The sequence below is a fragment of the Gambusia affinis genome, linkage group LG21 (assembly GCF_019740435.1).
Source record: "Gambusia affinis linkage group LG21, SWU_Gaff_1.0, whole genome shotgun sequence".
Classification (NCBI taxonomy): Eukaryota; Metazoa; Chordata; class Actinopteri; order Cyprinodontiformes; family Poeciliidae; genus Gambusia; species Gambusia affinis.
Genome location: NC_057888.1, coordinates 16,646,965 through 16,665,497, shown reverse-complemented (window position 1 = coordinate 16,665,497; position 18,533 = coordinate 16,646,965). Strand labels below are relative to the sequence as shown.

Sequence of the window (18,533 nt, the reverse complement as noted above, 5' to 3'; positions counted from 1 at the left end):
AAAAAAACCTATCGACGTCATTTAATTTATCGTCTATATCGTCTCTGCCTGTATTTTTCTCTTTCTATTGATTGCGCTGGATGTGAAGGCTCAACTCCGGTGCTATCCACTGACCCCTCCCTTCCTCATTTTTTAGGAAGGGAAAAATGAGAAGGGAGGAGGAGTGGACTATTACATCAGGTAGTCAGCGCACGCATCATTTTGTACTGCTGCAGCTTTAGAGCCCCGTGAGGAGTTAGCAAGGTAAAGAAACACTATCTCATATTGGGGGAGGAGGTACTCGAAATGGAACTGGTTTCAAAGCCGAACGCAACTGCCGCAGTGTGGGAGTATTTTGGATTCAAACCAAATGACCGAGGCGAACCGCTGAACCTTTGCGAGCCGGTATGTCGCATTTGTCATAAAACAGTAGCAACTAAGAGCAGCAATACAACCAACTTGTACGTGCACCTAAAGCACCAACCATCCAGTAAAGTTTTTCCAGCTGAGGACGAAAAGTAGCTACAACCAGTGGCCCGTCTTCGTCTTCAAGTTCGGGACACACCACCGTCATTGAAACATTTCATCGACAGGAAGCGTACAAAAAGGACGGCGCAAAGTGGTGCGCGCTCACAGACAGCGTAGTTCGCTTAATTGCTAAAGAGATGCTCCCATGTAATATTGTTGAAAAGCCGGCATTTTGAAAAATGTTGCAAACATTTGATAGACGGTACGAAATCCCCGGAAAAACATGCATATCTCAAACGGCAATTCCACAACTGTACAGCAGTATTAAAGAGGACATACTGAAGGAGATAAAAGGCATTTCATTTTACTCTGCTACGTTGGATATGTGGTCAAGTTCAAATATGACCCCTTATATGAGCAAAACCATTCACTATATAGCTGCTGACTGGACCCTGCACTCTAAATGTTTAGAGACCAGATATGTCCCAGATAACCATACTACTGACATCCTGGGAGAAAACCTGAAATCTGAGTCCATTTTATTTTTATTTCAGCTTGTTTTATTTTATTAACCAGTTCCAGTGTTGAGTGTTCTTTTGAAAATAAAGGGTATACATCTTTGGCAAGAAATCGCATGCATTATTTCGTCATTTCCATTAAATCAGTGTACAAAGGTCTTCTGACAATACTATCGTCTATCGCAATAGTTTTTTGAGACAATTAATCGTTCAGCAAAATTTGATATCATGACAGGCCTACATGTAAATAGATATTGAACCCTGATGTGTCTGACCATCCGTATCGGAGGAGCCTGTAGCATGCTATCGTCAGCTAAAGGCTGCTATTTCTAATTAAACCCCTGGGGAACTTCTTGTGGCCAGCAACAGGGCTGTCGGAGAGCCACAGACACTTTCTCAGCCCTGCAAAGCAAGGATAAGAGCCTTTTACAAGTAATGAACCAGAGGCCCCACTTTTTAAACCCTTGTAAAGCCAGCAGGCTGGGGCATTTTCACTTTAATGAGAGGAAGCGATTGAACTGCTGGGTCACGCTGTTGCTTTTTCAGTTTTCGGATTACAGCTCAGGTGTGGGAAGAACGCTGCAACACGGCCTCGGCCAGCGTCCACAGGTAGAAGTAGGAAACACTGAATGCCACAACTGAATAGCTATGATATTGTAACGTACTGGTGTTTGCTAAACAAGCATATAAGGTGGTGCTGTGCGATGTGGCTTGAAAATAAAATCAGACCCTTTTCTAATTGACTTTCTCGCTCCCTTTCTTTTCTAAAACAGGAAATCACAAATGACAGAAAATGTTGAAAAACTGGCTTTTGTTTCAGTCATCCCTTCAGGGAGTTGTACGATGGAGGTTTAGGGACCGATTGCAAGAATTTGTCTTTGATAATGAGGATATTGTCACAACATAAGAATAAAAATGAAATTTTATCAGTAGAATGTCTTAGAATTGCAAGAAAAAATTGTTTTGATGAGGATAAAAAGCTTGAATAATATATTTTTTTGTTATTTTTCATGTTGGTGTTTTCATAAAATTATTCCTTAGTTCTCCAAATATTATGACTTTATTCTGCCAGACTCTTTTATATTATTTTGACTTTATTCTCTTTTTGCTATGACTGTACTCCTGTAGCATCATGACTTTATTTTTGTTTTCTAAAACAAGAAACTTAGCCTGACCCTTATATTTATTTCATTGTAATGTTGAGTTGACCTGAATAGAAAGTCCAGTTAAAAAGAAGCTGTAAAAAAACTCTTGTCAAACAAGATGGTGGGATCTGGGCTTGCTGACATCACTCTGAACTATGAAAACCTCAGGAGTGCATTGGTGGAAAAACAAAGTCCAGATTTTCCCAACATTAAATCTTCAATCATCCAAATTGTGTTTGATTAATAACATTAATTTATCACCCAGACCATGTTTTTACACATCAACACCTTCGCTGTAAATTCAAATCTGAAATTACATGGTGAAAAGAGAGCTCTTTTACCTATTAGTAATGCTAAAGCTGCTTTTCTGCTTCCACACACACATAAAGGCTCGCTTGTCCTATGCAGCACATCTTTGGGGACAGCTGGCGTGTGCGGCGGGGAAGGAGGCAGCCTTCATTTACCAAAAACCAAGCCAAAATGTCACCGTATGACTGCCGGCAAGTGCCTCTGTTACCTTGCCAAAGTTCCTGACATCAAAAAGGTCAAAGGCGTCGAACAGTTCGCTCTTCTTCATTCCGAATGAGTCGCTGCACGCCAACAGGAACGTCCGGATATTCTTCAGGCACAGGAACTGCATTTGGAGGACAAAATAAAAGAAGAAAAAAAACGGTTAATCGCTGTGTGGCTCCCAATCAACAAAGGAGCTGCGTGGCATTAATAAATGATCTAGCCCATTATTATTCTATTATATCTCACTTTCTTCTCTAAAGGGTATTCACATGCGGTGGAGCTGCTCTGCTAGTTTTGCCTGTGAGCGTCAGTGTGACTGTCTAATTAGACAATGTAAGAAGACGGTGCCTCTGAAAGCTCTTGGGTTAGTGTTTATAGCCAACATGAGAGCATTTTGTTTCATTAGAATAATAAAACAAAATGTCAAACGAGGGCAATGGAGTGGTGTGGCACTATAAGAAGAGTCTAAATACATTCAAATGTTTGACGCATAACCCCAATTTCAAGTTTTAAAGCATAAAACAATGGATCCAAATGAGCTTGATCTGCGTCTGTCATTAGAAATATTTCTATTGGCTTTAAAAAAGAAGTGTGAAGTTTACAACGGTGTAATGGACCAATTGTTCAGCAGCTGACAGTTTTTAGACTGTCTTGCTGATCTGTCGTTCAAATAGTTTAATGCAAATGAAGCTTTGAGCTAAAAGCAATAAAAACAATGCTGTACTTACACGTGTTAAGCTGTTAACATCTAAATAACATCTACATCTAACATAAAAAGAGTAACTCGGCAAAGATGCTTCGCAACCTACAACCTTGACTCTAAACGCGGCCGAGAGCTGGCCACATGAAACCAGAAGCCAAGGGCCTAAATCCACGTTCTGCGAGCTAATTCACATTCTTCAGAGCTGCAGCCAGGGTTAACAGGAATGTAGCAACAGTGTGCAGTTGGCCAACACGCTGCGTGTCTGCGACTTCCCGTAAAATAGAGGCCAGAAGCGCGCCTCTGCTGATAGACTGGTCTGAGGGGAGTCGAGTTTTTTTTTTGCTCCACTTCGCTGCTTTTGCTGGATCGCCTTTGACGGATGACTTCATCTTTGGGTGTAACCAACCAACAATGTGTTTGTGGCGTTTTCCCCTCTGCTTGACGTCTCTGCTTTTGCTGCAGCTGTTTTAAACTGCGCCCTAATAAAACAGAGTATTGTGGGGAGCAAAGAAAGAGGATGTCGTTGTAAAGTCTTCCAGCTTATCAGCTGCGGTTCAATGGCTCTGTGGGGAGCAGTTAATTTTTCTGGCTCTCCACCGCACCTAGAAGACATCTGAATAATGGGAAGGACATACAATTTTGGCCACATCGTGCTGTTTTAACGCAGATATTAGTTTAATTTGAAATCTTATTAAAAGTGGAAGCAGTTCTGCTCCAAATTAGGTGCTTCAAAATGTGATTAGGGACTCCTTTCAGAGTCCGAGGGGTTTTTAGAGAGTCATAGTAGAGGAATTATCCCCCCACCTCCTAAAGCAGCTCCATTTTTTTTCTGTTCTTACGCCATCACAACAATCTTTAGAGATCTAAGCCCGTATCGACGATTTTTAGACATAATTTCTCTCACTGGGAACTCTCCAATTAGCTTCCTTCTGATGACAGTTCTTCGGGATTGCTCTTTAGAGAGAGAGAGAGAGAAAAAAAAGGTCTTCCAGGAAATAGATTTCATTGGCAATTTCCTGTTTGTCAAGCGAGAGCTCACGCTGAGGTGTCCGTATTTAGAGAGCTGATTAGGTTTGACTGTTTAGCAGGAAAATAAGTCAGCAAGTGTCAAATCAGGAAGCAGCCATGCCTTGCAGCCATGCAGAATTATACATTTTTTATTTTGGGGGGGAGGGTGGTTAACTTTTTCCATGATAAATGTAAAATACCTCCCAAAAACAATTGAATTGCGCAATAGCAGACAGATGGGAACCCCCGCCGCCTTGAGACACCAGAAAAGCGTGAATAAGCAAACAAAAAGTCAAGCGGATATTACTGAATGTTTACACTTGTAAACATCACTTGCTTTTATCAGACAAGCACATCTTGTCTGCCCAGAGCCTCCGGAGTCTCCCAAAGGACACCGGTGTATTATCTGAGGGAAGCAGCTTCTCGGAGCGCAACAAATATGAAAGACGGCGTGTCATCTGCACCGAGCCAAAGACTGAAAAATGGGGGTGGAGAGGGGATCACATTAAAAAGGGATGTTGCAGCGTGAGGCAAACCTCTAACTGTTCCACATGCAGCTTTTCTTTGACGTGAGGGTCTCTCTGGGGCTCACCAGCTGAACCGCCGAGGGGGGAGTGTGGATGTGCGAAGGCACTATTGGTACAAACCAAATCTGTCTTGAAGGGATTTTTTGATTTCACTTTTCTGTTTTTTTTCTTGAATAAACCAAAAAATTCTGATGGAAGCTGGAACATTCATATACACAGCCGAAACCAGAATCTTATACCGAATAAAAAGACGCATGGGGACCTTTATTTTCTCACCATCTAAAGTTAAATCAGGCCAGACATCTCTTGTTTTAGGTCAGTTAAGATGACCAAACTTATTTCGTCTAGCAAAATGTCACAATAATCAGAGAGAGAATATGTCAAGCATTGTTTTTCCTTTTCCAAGATCTGAAGTCTGGTAGATCATTTTCTATGAAACTGGTTGACAGCGGGCACTTTTGCAAAAACGACAGAACAATAAATAACAGTAATGGACATTATTCTAAAATATAATAATAATAAGAAGAAGAAAAAGAAGAAGAAGAAGAAGAAGAAGAAGAAGAAGAAGAAGAAGAAGAAGAAGAAAAAGAAGAAGAACAACAACAACATGATGGAGGTGAGATTAAGGAAGTTTCCCCTTGAATAGCTAGAATCTGAAAATGTTAAACACCCTCTCGAAAAATGTGTATGTGTTGGTACACAGAGTGGAAACCGTCTTGGCACGAAGCTAACGTGTACAGCATGTCAAGCAGCATTGCATCCAAGTATTTCAACTTCCCAAGCTGCATTTTCTTTTGAGTATTTTAGAAAAAAATTGTCCAAAAAAACAAGAATTTTCCGCCGCTACATCCAGCAGGTGAATCTGGAAATATTGAACCACAAATAGGCGATGGTGCACGGGAATTTCTTTATGCTAGTGCTACTTTTAGCAGTAGAGTTAATAATGTTTGTATAAATACTTTGTATCTATGGTATTTTTACTCAAGGGCATAACACCATGAGAATCTCATAGCATTCCATGATTATTAGGATAAGATCAATAACTGAGTTACTAATATGAGGGTTATAGAAACCTGATAAGGATTTTAGTGAAGTCATGAAGGCAAAACAATGGGGAACTTTTCCATTTTAGAAACAAAAGCCTTTAACGCTGTGCTACACAATATGAGACTGATTGTTTTTTGTTCAGGTCTCAAGTTCTTTATGCAAAACCATCCCGTCAAGCAATGTTTGTAGACCTCAAAAAAACCTTAACCACAATTATTGGCCGGTGATCCGAGAAAAGCCATCGGAACAGAAACCGTACCTCATCCAATGCAAACGCAGCCAACGGTGTGAACCGACCCGTTTCTGTCTTCCGATGCAGAAACCAGCCTTCTTCGTACACAAGGAGGAACTGAAGATTTTGGATTTTATTTAGATAACAGCGTTAACGTCCCAGCTGGAGTCTGCAGAACACATACTGAGATGTACCCAATGAAAAGGAAGGGATCGTTTATGAAAGAACAACGTGTGCAGGAACCCCCCCCCCAAAAAAAAATCTCTCCTGCAGCACATTTCATTTTCAAACCCAACCATGCGCGGTAAGAGAGCAGTCCTGTAAGAGGAGCTATCTCGCCGCTTGCATTGGATACGAGGCCGTGCTCTGTTTCTGTAATATCCATAATAAGCATCCCAGTTTCTGCTTATGTATTCTTTGACACAAGTCAAAGCTCCATAGCAACAAGCTGGGAGCTTTTATGGCCCCAGTGTGTGAAGCAGGGCATAATGAAATCCTGTCCTCTGCGCTCGTGAAAAACAGCAAAGACAGTTTGGCCATCTCACTGCTCGAATCTCGTTGAGAATTAATTAATGAGCATGAATGGATGCGAAGGGATTTGAAGCTTGAAACTTAAATTTGATTTGATTTGATACACATCCTGGTGACGTTGCGAGCCAGCTGCGATAAAAGTTGGACGTTTACGTTCTGCTCTTCAACGCCTCGAGCGAACGCCGCTCATGATGGAGCTTTTTTTTTTATTTTTTTTTTTTTATAATGACATATCGCAGACCGGTCACATCCATGTCATGTAGGAGCTTTTGTCGGCCGTGTAACCAGGAAACGGGAGGTGGAGGGTGAGAGAGGTTCTGCTGACGCCGACGAAAACGCTGCCCTCTCCCCTCTCGCTGAAGACACTCGTCATCTCACTTATCTTAATAGAATAATGTCAACATGAAGCAGCAGTCAGCAGCTTTTTCACTCCGAAAATATACTGTGGCAACTGATTTCACGCGTCATTCTGAGGAAAAACCCACAGACTTGAGGCACAGCAGCAGCAGCGGCGGCGGCACATGACTGGAAAGCACTCAACAGCTGCTTGTTTGAGTCACTTTTTCCATTCATTCACAACTGCTTGTATGCACAGTTCCTGACACCTCTCTCTTTTTTTTTTTTTTTTTTTTGGCTTGTCACAATTCCTGTAAGCGGCAATTCTTCATGCTCTGGTTATTGGCCGCTTTAGGAATAGAAAGTAATTGGCTCCCAAAGTTGATCTGTGTACGGTTAAGCTCAAAATTATTCATACCATTGGGAGGATTTACACTTTAAGTTATAATAATTCAGAAGTGAAATGTGCATTCACTGAACATGTTTTGTAGCCATATTCCTTTTATAAAATTAAACTCAGAGGGGAGCAAAACACTGGTCACCATCAGATAAAAAAATGAATAAATAAATAAAACTCTCTATTGCTTTGTAATAATGAATTTGAAGTTTATTAGTTTCTTACTTCAAAATAAGAGTCTCAAACGTGCACGGGACAAATTATCAAACTTCCACCCGTTACCTTCATATTTTATTTATCTCTCTGGGCAAAGTCACATGCTGCCAGTAACTAAATAGTAATTTACAGGACAGAAATGTCCATGTTTGGAAATACTAGAAGATCTCAACACTTAATCCAAAAACAGGACCGTGAGCAATGTTACATGATAAAAGCGAAGCCACTATTGTTTTGTACGAAGCTTTTCTAGCCACAGGCTAATTCCTCATTTGGTTATTTAGTGTTATTAAGCTAAACGGAGAGATGGCTTCTGTCCTGCAGTGCCTACAGCTCTGAACAATGATGAGCCCCTGAATAGCAAAGTAGATCTGACAGCTGACCTAAATTGATAATTAATAAGATATTATCGATTTGTTTGTCGTAACAGCATGTCTGCAGCTGGCCAGTGTTATCAGCTAATCAGCTAATAGGGCACATCCTCAGTCAGTTGTAGTCAACAAAGTACTTTATAATATGATTTAACGTTGCTTGTTCTTGTATGTGTTAGGTATGACGTCCTCTTAAATTTCCAAAAGCAAGTGTTGTTATAAGAGATGCATTCATCAAATGGCCAGATAGCAACACATTTTTTTCTCATCAGCTCGGATTTATTTTATTTTTTTCAAACTTACGAAATGCATCATAACTGCAAACTCACACTATTTTCCATCAAACCTAACTTTATGCACTTCTGTTAACTTTAATGAAAATTGGGGCATAGTTTAGCGGCAAACGTTAAAATGAAACTTAGAACTTAGATTCAGGCCTATTTTCTCAGGAAACTGCAGCACATCTTCTTTCTTTCATGGAAGTTAGTCCAAAGGGGAAAGAAAAAAAAACTGGAATGGATTCAAAGTGGAATTGGCATGTCCAACCTAAAATAAATCCAAAAAACAGATATCAACCAGAAGAAGATTTTTGTCTATGCCTAAACGATTTAATTTACACATAGTTAATAATTCTCACACACTTAAGAGAGCAATCGGAGGAAGAAGTGAGGATGACAGCGTCGGTCCTGTTACCTTTTTTTTGCTTTGGATTTTCCATCAACACTTTCTGTCCATTAAGATGAAGGACCAAAACACACACTTGCTTCTTTTCCTTCATGTTCATTTCATGTTCTGACACTAAGGCAAAAAGGAAATAAAAAAAAGAATCGTGTACCTCCCCCATAACACTAATAAGTGTCCCCGGAGCCATTTTCCCATTAAATCTTGACTTTAACCTCAGTGACCCCCTATCTACACAAACCTAACTCCCTCCCCCCTCTATCTACAGGGTTTGCATTAGTATTACTGCCTGAAATGTGAATTCTCCTGGCGATGGCAACACAGGTCAAGCTGTTTGGCTGAACTGTGGGTTAGTACGTGGCTAAAAAAGAAGGATTAGAGGAAATTAGCGTGGAGGGAAAGTGGGTAATTGAATATCACTGAAACCAACTCTAAGATCAGCACTAAACGGCATGTACGTCAAGAGACAGAAAGCCCGGATTGTGAGCAAACACCGAGCAAACACCCTCTCCTCCCCCCTTCGGTTCTCTTGAAAAATTGTGTTAAAGGAGTGTGAATGATGTTTTTTGCGCTAAATGACAAAGAGGGGTCAAGTGCCGACTGACCTCTATAAGTGCATTTTGTGTGTGGACACACGGTGATGTTCACTGGGACAGATTGAGGTCTCAGGAGGGTAAAAGAATACAAATAAGGGATGTGACTTTGATTCATATTTAACCACACCATGACTTTTCTTTGTCCTCCACCGCTATAAAACTATGTTAGGCTCTGCAAAAATAAATGCACACAATATATGTCAATGTACCAAATCGTCACTGTACAAATGTAAGATAAAGAGACGCAATTAAGTTGTTTTTTTTAAGCACTCCACTCCAAATTAATGCAAAAATGGCTGGTAGGAATGACTAAGAATGTGGAATATTGCATTGTTCTCACTTTAAATCAGGATATTATAACAAATCATCATCTCATGACTCTCTTGATGAACCCTAGCTGATCATTTTGAGCAATTGTTGAGGAGTTTTTTTTCCTAGACCTAGACAAAAAAATATATTTTAGGCAAGAAAAGACAGGATCTTAGTTGCTCTTTAAAAAGACCTTTGCTTTATCTAGCAAAGGTTCAAATGCAAAATTGTGTGCACTAAAGTCTGCTTTTATCAAAAATCGCTGCATATTTATTATAAAATAAACTGTAGGATTATTAAATATGGTTAATGAAAACTAAGAATTTTCCACTCAGGAAGATTTAAATTTGTTACTAAAAACATTGCTCCAACAGAAAAAGAAACATATCCATGGAGCGTAAACGGTTTTAGTAAGGAGTGGAGAAACCCTCAAAACCATTGAAGGCTAACAGCTAGCTAGACAGACCCTCTGTTTAATTTCAACTTCTCCAATAACAATACAAACTTAAAATGTTTATACCTGTGTGCAACAAACAAAAATGAGATCTGAAAAGCATAACAACATGCAATTTTTGACGTCTGACCCGAGATAAAACCTAAAACACTACTCTCTTCTTGACCGGACAGACTAATGAGTCACAGCTGGTGCTAATTTTTAATAGCAGCACAGATGTTGTTACACTCAGAAATCACAAACAGTTTCTTCAATAATTGCTAATATATAGTAGTACTCATTGAAGACAATGCTAATGTCACCAATATAGCATAATTTACATCAAATACATACATTTTTTTGCTGGAGTGGTTTTAAAAGGCAAAATTAGCCAAAACAAAAGGTATGTTAGGCTAGCTGTTAGCTTTTGAGAACTTCTGAGCTAATCTGCATACTCACAACAAAACATATTTCTGGAACAACTTAATATTTAAATGTTTTTCATTTTAAAGTGAATGAATCAGCACATGAATTTTGAGTTTCTGTATTCATCTTGTTACTACAAAACCCCTCAAAAGCAAGAGATATTTGTTCTACTATTGTGGTTTCTGGGTGTCTATTTCTCCATTAAAGCAGTCGGTGAAAGCATTTGGCATTTACATTTGTTTCTTTTTGCTGTTTTGTCATACCCATACCAAACTGTGACCCAAAAACCGAGGCACACACCGAACCATGGCTTAGGTATCCTGTTACACCTCTAAAAAACACATAGGCAAAAATAGGTATGTCCTTGCCCCCATTCCTTACACTGTACAATACATGTATCAGGTCACGGCTATCCACGCTCATTGGAGGGATTTTATTTTATTTTTTTTTGCATTTTTTTATTACACAGTGATGCGCCTTCTCGTTTTTAAACAGATAGCTGACTCGTTCAGAACAGGTCACCTGACACGTAAATGACCCAGCTGGAAAAGTCATGAACTCCTTAATCTCCTGAACTGCACAGGGCCTTATCCGTGTCTATTCTGGGTCCAGGCACGGAGATATATGGGCCTCATTCACCCACAAGGTACCGTCTAGGCAGCACAATTCATTTCTCCCCAGCCAGAGGAGGTTTAGTTTGTCATCACTCCATGGTCAGAGTTTCTCACTACTGTGCCTCTAACAGCAAAAGCTGCAGACGAATGCAGCTGGTTATGACTGTGAAATCTGCATTCTGTTGTTTTAAGCTAAATAGTAGTAAATTGGCTCACATTTTTTACTTACTACACACAAAACTGACTTAAAAAATACATATTATAGGCCCAGTAATCTGTAAATTCTCATAAGCATAACTTAGGTTGAGATTCTCCTCTGATGTCAGGAATAAGTTACCAGCTTGTCTCTTCTGATGAAGCTCATTATCAGGAAAAAAACAATAGCAATATTGACTTCTTTTTTAAGAGCTTGAAGAGCACTTAGCAGTGATTAACTGTAGCCTCCAACAAAGCAACAAAATAAATAAAAAATCAATTTAAAGGCACCAGCTCTGAATGTTTCCTAATAAAATCATCATATGCACAATCTATAATATGATGCGCAGTGAAATTTACTTAGATGGCTCAAGTTCAGGGCTGTTACCTTAGAGATGAACTGAAAGGTCAGCTTGCCCTGAGCAAATGTGCATAAACAACTAAGATGCAATACGGCCACAAAAGCTGCTGGTGAATAAACTGCGGTGACACGGCGGAACGAAGCCGTGTCACTGCATTATGCCGCGCTGGAATTGTAAAATTGGAAGGCTGCGGAGCATGGCACCAGTGCGGGGCATGCATGGCTGCCCTAACGTGGTGTTTACACGCTGACAGGTGCAATCCTTTCAACAAAGTGAATCAAGAGGGCAGCGGTGCTACTGCAGCTCTGACAGGCTGCGCCCTTTGTGTGTCCACTGCATGCCAATGCTCTGCCGCACATAGTCTGCATACGGTATACTGTAGTGGAAAATAATCGGTACGTGGTTTGATAACCGAAGTCTGACCGTGAATGCTTAACAGGCCTTCTCGAACGAGCAGAAGCAAATCAGGAGATTAAGGAAGTAGCAGAGCAGAAACGTGAGCAGCTTGGAGAGGTTTTAAGATTTTATGATGTCTCTGAAGCGAAATGAGTTAACTGGGAAGTTCCTACAGCGCTTTGTAAAGCACAATAACACATGGCATGGAGTCAAAAAGCCTGACTGCATGAAGCTCCACAGCCTTCACTCAGTTGGGAAGCACACGGTCATGAAAATTAGGCTTTAAATCTCAAATGCAACCTCCTTCCAACCAGAGTTGGGTGATATGATAATGTCACGTCAAGGAAAATTAAAATGTGGATGAAATGTAGCCTACTTCTCCTATCACCCTTCTTCTCCTGCCATTTTCCAGCAGTATTAATTAAAGTAAAGCCCATTGTTTAGGTAGGGACAAGTAGATTCTTGCAAGCAAAGAAAGAAAACAGAAGACGAAAGCTAAACCTCAATAAATTGGGTAGACTCGTACATAAAAATCAACTGGCGACCATAATTAGCCAATTCAGAGTTTGAGCTACGCTGTTTGGTGACTAACCAGAAACCTGAAAAGCAGATGTTTCTCCAATCAGCAATTGCAACATACAAAGCTCCAACAGGCAACAAGCTTTAATGTGAAAGATGTTACTAATTGGCTCAACACACAGGGAGAGACGAACCATAAAAGAAGCGAGAGTTTCCCACAATTCCGGGTGAACCCAAAACATGGGATGCGATAGCGGTAGAAGCGACAAAAGCTTAACGTTTTTCAACTTTCTTGTGTTGCATCACTACAATTGCAGACGTCTATGCGCACGAGCTTGAAATTTCACAGGCCCGAATCTCGCCGGTCGAAGGAGGGAAAAGCAATCGTCCCCCTCATGGCACAAGTTCCATAGGAATTGAATGGAGAGAGAGCGAAGTCGCTCCCCGTGTGTCGAGCCCCTAAGAGAAGAAGACTCAATGTTTACAAAGAGACGCACAAAACGGCTTTGAATGAAACTAAATTCAGAGACGTTTCCGGAGATGGAGAGAGAGCCAACAGCATACGGACACTTTACAACACTCACTAAAATTTATCCCTTTAGCTGCGTTTCCATTGACTGCATAATTCCCCAATTTGATATTTGGAAAATAAATCTGCTCAATGGAAATACGGTAATTTAAATAAATAAAAATTTAAATAAAAAGTTTTGTCGCCGGATCACAAAACTGATATGGAAATTGTTTTGTTTTTTCTCCTCCGCATCACACGAGTCACGTGATCAACAACCGAATGTTGCCACTGGAGCAAACCAACGGAGAACAAGGACTCCTTCACTTATGATTTCAATTCCATTTCTTACTTAATGGAAACAGTTGCAAAATTGTGTTTCTTTGACATTATCGCAACATCGTCAAAGATTTGCGCATATTTGTAAAGAAAATGCAGACACTGTCTGAAATAAATTGAAATTTTGACATTCCACATAATCTACACAAAGACAGTGCTACTTCTGTAATGTTAGCCACGCTCACTGAGCCAATAGCTAATATAAGCTGTCAAAGACAACTTAAGATATTGCGCTGTTATTATTTTTTGCTTTAAAACTTTTGCCATTTTTTTTAAAACAAAGATCAGAAACGGAGCACCAAACTGGAAATGGGTTTCTCCAGTCTTTCCTTGTAGAACAGTGACAGGACACACTAAGGAAGAATGAGCAGAAGCAGAACTGACAGACTAAGCAGATCAACATAAGAATCTAATCATTTTAGTGCTATGAAAGTCCAAGCCTACTTTTTTTTTTTGTTTGTCTCAAATTGACCTATTTCTAACAAAATAAAAATTTAGGAGAACTAGGTTTAACCTTGTAAATGTTTGTTTATTAAATTACTGCAACTTCACCTTTTTGTGACGAGTCAGCAACAAGAAATTTCTATGGATATAACTTTGAAAAATAACTGAATCTTTAATGTAAGAAGATGCAATGATTCAATATCACTATGAAAACGAGAAATAATCCACGTTTTTGTGAAGATTTGGACTTTTAAATGCCGTGGTCTTAAACTTTTGATCAGCTCAACATTGTATTTGTAGTTTAGTTGTTTGAAATGAACTGCTTACTCAATTTTTTTGTGTGTGTGTGTCTGTCCCATTTCTCCTTTTTGCATTTTGAAGCTGTACTCAGGACTTTCTCAATATCCCACAGTGGGAAACTCTTGCCATTTTCAACTTGTCTTGAAATTTTGATCAGTATGCCACACTAAATACTAAATATAATGATAATATACCCCCGAAAAACCCTCTTTATTCCACCATAAGTGTATTTTAATGTATAATTAATACCCCAAGCTCTTTAAAAAAAAAAAAAAAAACATGGTAATCAGAACGTGTAGTGCAGAGCCCACTCTGGCTTATAGATCCTTATAGAACTGTCCTTCTTCTACTAAACCCAAAAAGCAAATTAAGTCATCTCCTCTTTGTCTTTCTCATCCTCCCACACTAACTTTTGTGTCTCTGCTGCAGGAGAATGACGAGCGAGTCTCGAAGGCTTTGAAGCTCGCTGTGCGGCGCGTTCGCTCTGTGAAACCGGCTTTTCTCTTCTCACTTTCACATCGCAAAATCTTTGTCTCAGTTCAATAAATTAAACGCACGCGGCTGCATTATGCAGAGCATTTGGGATACAGCTGCTTCGGCCTTCAAGAGTCTGCTAGGGATCAGCTGAAATCACGTATTTGCAGCGACACAGCTCGGCGGAAAACAAACAAAAGAATGTGTGAATTATGGATTAGTTCACAGAGTTGGATCTGGTGGACTAAAGGAAAGTTGCAGCTGTACTGCAGCTATGAATGAGTCCGGTTTTGTTGAGGTTTTCAAGTCACATCTGTGTTGAAATTTGGATTGCCAACGCTTGAGTCATTTGTTGCTATCCTAAACACAATGTGTTGCCAGGAGTTTGTTTGACACCCGACTCTAACTCTGATGCTTTCTCTCACTTTTACTTTCCAAAAATGCAGAAATCATCGAGGTTGACTCGATAGAGCAAATATTTTTTTTTTTTTCTTTCTTGTGCCTGAGAATAATGAGTGTTTTTTTTTCTTTTTCTTTTCATTGTGCCTGACGCTTTTGGTCTTAATTTGATCGAGGGTATGTTTTAGTTTCACTTCCTTCCTGTATTCCATTTCCTGATTTCCTGCTCTTGTTGAACCTCAAGGCTGCACCGTTCGAGGGGCTTGGACAGGGGATGCGGGGGGGTATTGCTGCTGCGCTTTCCCCCCTTTTTCCTGTGTCATGGGAAAAACTTGGATGACAGTGAGGAGAAACAGGGCTCCAATTGAAAGTTTTCAATTCCAAAGTCACCCAAAGAGCTCCTTTGTAGCTCTACTTCATGGCTGCTTTAAAAGAATCGCTTTATTTGAAAAGAGACTTTGTACTTTGTTATGACTTCCACGCACGCAAATAACGTTCCCTTTCTTGCAAAAACGAAAAAAGAAACCCAGGACGTGTGCGCTGTTCACCATGCGGTCTGCTAGTTGCGCCATGACAAGCATTCCCCCCAGTTCCTCTGAAAGCTAAACCTCTGTTTTCGACTCAGCTGAGACAGAAAGCAACTGCTGATTATGTGGCGCTTTTCGCTGCCAGCGAAGCAAGGGCTTGCACACGCTGTGGTCGGGCTTTGTCTAGACTTTGTAATTGGGCTCATAACAGCGCTGTAAACTTCTGATCAAAAGAGGCTGAATGAGGTTTTTTTTTTTTTTTGCTCAAGCCCCTAAACTAGAACTTTGAGCTCTGTCTTGCAAGCAACAAGCAACAATTGGTGGAGTTCAGTCAGCAATTAAGCATGTTATGTATTTCTAACAAGAGGAAGAGCATGTTCAATACTTCCTAGAGTATTCATTATTCAATTGACACGTGTGGAGGGTACTGTGGGCATGCTTTTCTTTTGCAGACAGCTGGTCAGAGTTAATTGGTTAATTGCTTCACTTAGAAACATGGCAATGTTAGAGGAAACCATGTTTGAGGTTCAGCTGAAGCTCAATTACCTTCACCGTGCAGCCAAATGCGTTAGCTCAAAGAAATGCGTGCCACACTCTCCACTTTTGCTTTGTATTTGTAAAAAAAAAAAAAAAGCCATTTGTCAAATTTGTCATTTTCTTTCAGCTTTACTGTAGTAGCGTAGTGCGCAAATCTTTGTCTATTTTATGCTACTGTCAAAAAGACACCATTTTGCAATCACGGTTTCCTTTAAAGAAGAAATGAGATGAAAATCACACGCGATTAGGCGTGTTCATGGCGGCAGCAGATCCAAACGGTTACATGGGATCACATTGATAATTCAGCGATGACGCCAGTTCAATGCTTTTTGCATGACAAAATGTTGAAAAAGTTAATCTCATTGGTAGTCTTAAGTAATGCTGAAAAAGGTTGTTACTACCACCAGGGAGAGAACTAAAACATGCAGGATGCCGGCCCTTGAGGACCGACTTTGGGCACTTCTGTTTTAAACCCAATCAACGCACCACGAATGAGAAGCAGTGCATCACGATTCCAGCACTCCACATGTGAAGTCTCCAGAGCTTCATATGCATTGTACTTTAATTAAGCAGCCCACCCCAGCGAAGCACACAAAGCCCCCTCCAGGTCCCTTTATGTCTTCTGAGGTGCCTCAGCGGAGGGCCAGACACACTCTTCTTTTTGCTTTTCTTTTTTCACTGCCTTTGTCTTCTCCATCTCACGACTCCCACTGGTGAGGCCACGGTAGCGTCCCATGTGTTATTATCGGCCAATGATAAAGTAGCTGCCACAGCCCTCATGCATTATGCAGGATGAAAAGGAAGGAACTCCTCCCCCAGTTATGTAAATCGAACTTATTTTGTAACGGGGTGGGGGGCTGCAGATCTTGACATCAATTTCTCTCCCCCACCCCACAATGATCTCCTCACTGGAGGAGTCGGTACCACAAAGGCAGTGTGTCAGTATGTGAAAGAAGATAAAACAAAAGCAAACCCTAATTATGCCGAGCTACTGATACACATTTAACTTGAGGACCGATATGAACTCTTATGAAAAATCCTCTAAAGTAAGCCTGGAATTTATAAATAAGGATTGCTATGACATACCGTCTGATCTGTACACTACAGCTAGCAAAAAGAAAAAGAAAAGTCAACTAGCATCACCTGCAGCAAAAACTTGTATATCCTATTTTTAAATCTCTTAAAAAGTTCTTGGGCCTTCTGCTCAAACTGTGGCTCCTTCATGTTCTCAATAAAGGAATAATTTCATTGTTATTAGTGAACAATTAATATCTTGAATAGAATAACTATCGCTCTTTGACTAACAGCTAGCAGAGGGTTGCCCAAAATTCAAAGCGGACTTATACCCTCCAATCTTATGTTTGTAAAAAACATTGTTTATTCTTCTACACTTTAAACCATTACGGAGTTTCCATTGAGTGGCTATTTACGCAAATAGCAAGGATTATTTACACTGGAATTGGAGGTCAGAGACGGCGCGCCACCAGTGATCTTCCTGAGTGAAAAGTGTGTGAAGCATTTCCGGCATGTCCAACTTAAGAACTATCATGCAGAAACAAAAAATTTACTTTGTAAATAGCAAGAAAGTTGTGCTCGATTATTTCTTTGTTGTAGAAATACTTTTTGTGAACCAATATTATGACATTGGAAACTTGAAACTTTGCTAAATCCTCTAAATGTCAATACCAGGCAACTTATTTTGCTATTGACTTTTGTTTGGTGTTCTTCATTGGTTTGGGAGACTAAAGTTTTGAAGAAACAAAACTTTTCGATTAACAAAGAGCAACTGGCTTAGTTGTGCGTGGGAGAACTATACACTGCTCCTCCTGGTTCTGGACACAGGCTTGGTCAAACACTTCTGTGGTATAGCAACCCATTCTTCAACCAGCCTTTGCTGCAAGTCAGCCGATGTGGTGGTGCCGGTCATCCTAGCTTTAGCAGCACACTCCAGACTGATTCTATGAGTTGCTCACTAACTTTGAGGTCAGGTCTCCCAAAAGGCTGTATATATAGTCACTGCTAAACATCGTTATAGATGGATGCACATCAATATCCTCAGGAATGGAGTAATGCTCCCCAAGACTGGCGATTTGAGATTGCCACAAGTTGCAAAATTTTAGTTTGATATTGTATGTCTCTGCAAAGGGATTGCCTCCAGCAAAAACAGAGTTTGTTTTCCCAATGAAGGAGAGACTGTGCCAAACCTTCACCTGTTTTCACCTGAAGCTGTTTACCGCTGTCACACAGGATTTGGCAAGTTTTCCACGGACACAACCCACATCCTCAACTCTGCTGCTGAATCCACAAATGAATCTCCATGCAAATGTGGCACGATTTCAAGGGAATTTAACAGGTTTCCCAGTGGTCTAAGATTGACTGACGGGAAGAAATAGCCCAGAAAAGCTAAAACAAAAGCTTTACGTTCCATTTTCAGTACCGGTTTCACTCAGGAGGGCAGACCACCTCCTACCTTCATTCCCCTT

The 18,533-nt window shown here is 40.3% G+C and overlaps 1 protein-coding gene across 2 annotated transcripts in view; it reads right to left on the bottom strand.

Moving 5' to 3' along the window:
• The window catches only part of LOC122823935 (guanine nucleotide exchange factor VAV3), a 93,556-nt gene that overhangs the window by 72,315 nt on the left and 2,708 nt on the right, over nt 1-18,533 (bottom strand). For both annotated transcript variants that reach the window (XM_044103990.1, XM_044103991.1), the window contains exon 2: nt 2,628-2,744. In XM_044103990.1, the coding sequence (XP_043959925.1) occupies nt 2,628-2,744 (117 nt within the window). The remainder of the gene's footprint in view (nt 1-2,627; nt 2,745-18,533) is intronic.